We start from the raw sequence: 6,000 nt of genomic DNA on the forward strand, positions 1-6,000 counted from the left end.
GAACCAACATCTGTGTTGTCTAGGATGACCAGGTCATTTCAGGTGATGACCTTGTACTGAATCTAGGATAATGACATAAAAATCACTTGTTTAAGTATCAGACCTCAATTTCCTTCCCAAAAATCACTTCTTTAAGTATCATTCTTTTAATAACCCCCACTAATTTCAACACCCCCCGAACAGTGAAATTTTTATCGCGAACAGTAGAATTTTATTACATAATCTGAAAGATGAAACCCTGAACTTTACAGGAAAAATACTCCCACTGCTGGGAAAAATCTTTTAAGAAAGTATCAGTTCATTATGTTAAGCCATTATTATAGCATTTTTTCAACTAAAATAGAATTTTCAGCTAAATGATAGCATCAAAGGCATAAACCTTGCTACTTAAAAGAAGCAAAAAGTTTAATTTTTTAAAAATTTTACTAATTAAAATTAAATATATTATTTAAACCTATGTGTTTAAAATTTGGAAAAAACTACAAAATCCCAATTTGTGACAAAACCTCAAATTTGCTACTCAAATAAGTGATTTAAAAATCACTTATTTGAGTAAGTCCCCTGACTGCACATGTTAGAAAAATGTAGGTTATTGCATATTCTTCAGAGCTGTATCTTGAACTAATGAATTGAAAAAGAGGAGATGGATATAGGTACTAAACATTTCTCTGTATTTTCAACATATCTAACAAACATGTGAGAAAAATTAGTTTTAGAATACGAAATATCTCTCTCATTCTGTAAACAGATATTGTAGGATTGTTAAGGTATTTTGATTGTTTTAACCCCCCCCCCCCCTTTTTTTTTTGTAATATACACCACAAAAAACATTTAGTAAGGATAAAGAACTAATAACGATAGTCCTATAATGTAAGGCTTCAGTCACTCAGTTTCATTTACATTCAACATGTTTATTAGATTTTTTTTACTAACAATGTTGAACCCTTATTTTTATGTCGAACCGTTGACCCGTTCAACATTAATAGTAAACAAAAATTTGATAAAAAATGTTGAATCTAAATGATATGAACCTCCAGGCTTATATTAAAGGACAATATATAAGACTTCTTAGATTCATATCATTTACATTCAACGGTTTTATCGGATTTTAAAAAAAAAAACTCCCATATAAAAATGTTAAATATAAGTGATATGAACCTCTGAAGTCTTATATAATAGCACTATGGTAAAAAGAATAATTGAAATGCAGTTAATTGAGTGTTGGAGGCTATTTTAATCCACTTTAAGAGTGTATTATATAATGTTACAATGTAACAAACCTATCAAACACACCGTGAAAAATAACATTATCTCCCCTGGAAATGCTTAACAACAAGATACAAAAAGCTGCTACCTTTTTTTGCCCTATATCACATAATTATGAAAACACATTACATAGATAGGGAATACTGTGCTTGTGTACACGTTTGAATGTGTAGGTGGCACACTCAGAACGATTGTCTCTAGATTTTTTTTTTAAATTGTCCCGGCCTTTCCGGGGTTCACGTAGCAACACGTTTCTTTCCTTTCCAGCTATTCCTGATTATGAATAAATTCAAAACATGCATATATTCCAAAGCAACAACTATTAAACAACTCACCTATACCATTGGTGATCGTCTAATTCCTAGGTGATTCCTTTAATGGTACCTTTCTTGACAACACCCATCGTTGTAGCGTCTACCATTGGAGGTAGCGAAATTACATGATTTGACAGGAGAGGGAAATAAACAAGGGGAGCAATTTTATCGAACTGCATTCTGGACTGGACAGCAATGCTCCTTTTGCTCAATCATACAGTGTTTATATATCCCAACTTGTTTGTTATGCCATTGTGTTCAGTTATGTCATACATTTTGTACATTTTAATGAATCTAATCAATGCATCACTGGAAAATTATTAAGAATTGTAGATGAAGAGAATTCGTTACCATAAATTACTTCAAACTTTCCCTAAATTCTTTCATAGACAAATGATAGATACAAAGATTTGATCAGTAAATTAAGCTGTACCTGTACAAAATACTTAGTTGTACGGTAACACATGTATAATGGAATTTTATACGGTAATACATGTATAATGGAATTTTATACAACTGTCATGCAAGTTAGAGGTTTAGCTAGCTATAAAATCAGGTTAAATCTACCTTTTTCTACATAAGAAAATGCCTGTACCAAGTCAGGACTATGACAGTTGCTGTCCAATTATTTGATGTGTTTGAGCTTTTGATTTTGCCATTTGATATGCTTGATTATATATATAATTACGGACTTCCTGTTTTGAATTTTCCTCGGCAATGCTCGGAGTTCAGTATTTTTGTGATTTTAGTTTTATTTGTACTTAAAGCACGGAAATCACTATGTGTCAGATCCATGTAAGCTCATTGAACCTTCAAACAAACTTATAAGTTAAGGTAAATTACCAATGTTGTAATTAGATCTTTGAATATACAATGATATACATGTAGTTTACTTTGGAAAAAAAACCTTTTTGTTATTGGCAAATTAAAAAATAACTAAACTTGCATCCTTTTCAACATTTGTTCAAATGGGATGTACAAATACACATCCATGTTTATTTTCTATATGAAAATGTATGATCATGATGATATGCATTTTATATTTTCAGATACATGTAACACAGTAAAAAGCTCCAGTCTTTCAGTGACCGGTGGTCAGCAATACTCTCAAATATATCCATGTTCAACTATTTATCAATCATTTTCAACTAGTGCTGCTGACTATCAGAAAGATAAACCAAACGACAAGGAAACAGCAGAAAGTGAAATCACAGACAAAACAGAAAGTTCAGATAGTGTTGAACAAAATTTATCAATATTTCAAAGATTTAAAAAAGCATACAAGGAACATGGAAAAGTTCTTATTGGAGTTCACCTGGTTACGTCAACTTTCTGGTTTGGCTCCTTTTATTATTTGGCATTAAGGTATGGACAAATGAAATATACATATAGTTAAAATTTAATTATTGTGTAATCAAAATCATGAATACTTATTCAATGTACTAAGATTTGCTGTAGAAATTAATATAGAATTCCTTAGACATAGATATTCTGTTTACCTCAATTTTTTTAATATACATGTGTTTCCAAACAATAGCATTTTCATATATCATTACAGATGTAAGGACGTCCAGATATTTGTTTATTTTGGTGGTTTGATAAAATAAAAGTTGTGTCCCCTTCCACAAATTTATATAATATCTCAGTAATTGTATCATGTACTGTATAGATGTTCATGCAAAAATTATTTCTAATTGGATAAAAAGATTATGATCAAAATAAATAATACATTGAAATTATTGTGTCAAGACTCTTAAAACTCTTGAGTCAATCTTTAATCTGAATCAATTTTTTAAAGAATTGCTGTGTTCCATGTTGTCATCAGTGTGTCCTTAGAGGATTGATGTATTGCAATCACCTGTTTGTCTAACAAATATAATTTCATCCAACTTTTCTCAGTAACCATTGAATGCAAAATTTTTCTTCTCTAGTAGGCAGCTTGACAGTGATATAATGTTTGAGCACTTTTTAGACCTCCCAGACACCTATGCATGTTTTCAGATAATTTGAATAACAAGTTTACATATGCTCAACCAAACTATATAAAAATAAGGAGATGTGGTATGATTGCCAATGAGACAACTATCCTCCCAAGTTCAAATGAAGTGGATGTAAGTAATTATAGGTCCTTTAACAATGAGAAGGAAAACATCCTTATTGTAGACTTTAAAAGGTCCTGACATGAAAAATAAGAAACCATTCAATTGAGTAAAGTAATGGCCTTATTAATGTGCCTGCATTCTTGTTGTTTTCCTATTTAAAAATATTTACTTCACACTTTCTCTGTTTATTTCAGTGGTATTGATGTGGTACCATTGTTGGAAAGAATGGGAGCTGGAGAAACCATAATGAAGCCTTTTAAATCATCACATGCTGGAGAAATAGCTGTGGCATATTTATTATACAAGTTGGCTACACCTGCCAGATATACTGTAACTCTTGCTGGAACTAATTTTACAATCAAATATCTGCAGAAATCTGGAAAAATGGTCAAACCAGCAGAAAGAGAAAGCTTTAAGGAAATTTACAAAGATGGCAAACAGGAATTGAAAGAAAAGCGAAAAGAAATTGATACTAAGATTAAAACAAGAACTCAGAAATATTCAAAAAAGTGACATCATTGAATTAGTGACTTCTAATACATATTTGTTTATTCATAATAATATGCCAATTAAGTCCACTTGGTGTATGTGATAGCATATTTATTTATTGTATCAATATATTTAAGGAAACAGAGTTTCTAATCTAATATTAAAATGAAATATTCCATTTGTTTGTTGGATGTTGAGATGAAGAAGTAGCATTATAAATACCTTAAGAATTGTACCAATTTTATATTTGTCAATGTTTGTAGCTCATGTCAGTATTATGTCATTTACACATCTTTATAATTTCAAGTGGTATATAAATAAATATCTTCCTATCATTATAGGTTTTTATATTTGTACGTCTCAGTAGTCAGTCCTGAAGTATCAATATGATTTATATTTAACAATCCTGAAATTGTCCATTGTCCATTTTTTAATTTAGAAATGATTAAGAAACTAATGTTTTGTAAATTTCCTTAGGCAAAGTTGACTTTAATGATTTTGACTTAAATTATATTGTCCTTTTTGGTTTAGGTTAAACATATTTTATTGCTCAAAATGACAAATGGATCAGACACAATATAGCTCTTCAACTGTTAAGCTTCTAATAGCTTATTGGCTTAATATTGAGTGTTCCTTATGGAGGTAAATTCAGAAAACTGTTTCTGATGCATGAAATATATAAAGTTTTGTTTTCATTATTGTATAAAAAGAAAAAGGTCATAGTATCACATATTTTTGATTATTTTCAAATGTTTATTAAAACACACTAATCATGCTAATGCTTACTAACAAATAGAACAGAAATTGATTGACAGATTTCAGTGCCATATTGATCAAAGTTGGTGGTAGTCATTTTATGACCAATAGACTCAATCTGAATTGAATTTATACAGGACTAATAGTATGTGAGAAGCTTAATTCACCGATTGAAATGGTTGTATTATTTAAATCATGGTAATAATTTTGTAATGTGCTGTTGACAAAGATATATATTATTTGTGCTCTGTTTATTGTGTGATTCTGCTTGTTTGTATGACTTCTGTAGATCTAGTATAAATAAAATGTTATTCAGTGTCAACTTTCTTATTACATATTAATAAAAGTGGGTGTTGTCTAGATATTAGGGAGGCAGCTTTCTTTTTGTTCTGTACACTTTTCTACTTTTTTTCATTCATACCAAAACAATGCTTATTTATTCCAACACATATGAACCTTGGTGGATAGTTGTCTCATTAGCATTCATACCACATCTCCTTATTTTTTTATATTCAAATCAGTGTTACAGATGTTTTAAGTAATTGCAATTGAAATGCCCTCTAAATCTTTGAGTTCCTCATTTGTTTCATTTCTAGGAAATGCATATCTTCTCCTGTTGTGTATGTATTCTTTTTGAATTGTAATTGAAATGGTCAGCCGGATTCATAATATTAAACATCAAATTATTTACAATTTAAGAGGATTACAAGTAAAAAAATAACTACCGGTTGATGGCAGTGATAAACTACAAGATATGTTTTTTATTTTTTTCCTACAAATTTGTAGGACTTGTTGTCTAAACGGATATTGGTTGTTTTTTTTGCAGCGGAATTGTCTTTCATTCGGCCAAAACACTTTTAAGTGTAGGTGTGAACGATAGTCAAATATCCATCATTAGTCCAACAGACCATTTATCAAACAATCTAGTATCTGTACAACAATCCTTTCCCAATGAGTCGCAATAAGTATATCTTTCCTTTATCTCAAATTCTGTGGGATAGGTGCGTTCAACAGTCACGAATTTTTGAATTATATAGTGAAAGAGCATCATCTATATATCGAAAAGTAAAGTT

General features: G+C 30.2%; 1 protein-coding gene across 1 annotated transcript in view; it reads left to right on the forward strand.

Annotated features, from left to right (window-relative positions):
* LOC143080774 (uncharacterized) overlaps positions 1–4,507 on the forward strand; it is an 11,235-nt gene extending 6,728 nt beyond the window's left edge. The window contains exons 2-3 of the mRNA XM_076256799.1: positions 2,630–2,945; positions 3,877–4,507. Coding sequence (XP_076112914.1) covers positions 2,630–2,945; positions 3,877–4,195 — 635 coding nt within the window. The 3' untranslated portion in view covers positions 4,196–4,507. The remainder of the gene's footprint in view (positions 1–2,629; positions 2,946–3,876) is intronic.
* The last annotated feature ends 1,493 nt before the right edge of the window (positions 4,508–6,000 follow it).

Source organism: Mytilus galloprovincialis, chromosome 6, assembly GCF_965363235.1.
Source record: "Mytilus galloprovincialis chromosome 6, xbMytGall1.hap1.1, whole genome shotgun sequence".
NCBI classification, from domain to species: Eukaryota; Metazoa; Mollusca; class Bivalvia; order Mytilida; family Mytilidae; genus Mytilus; species Mytilus galloprovincialis.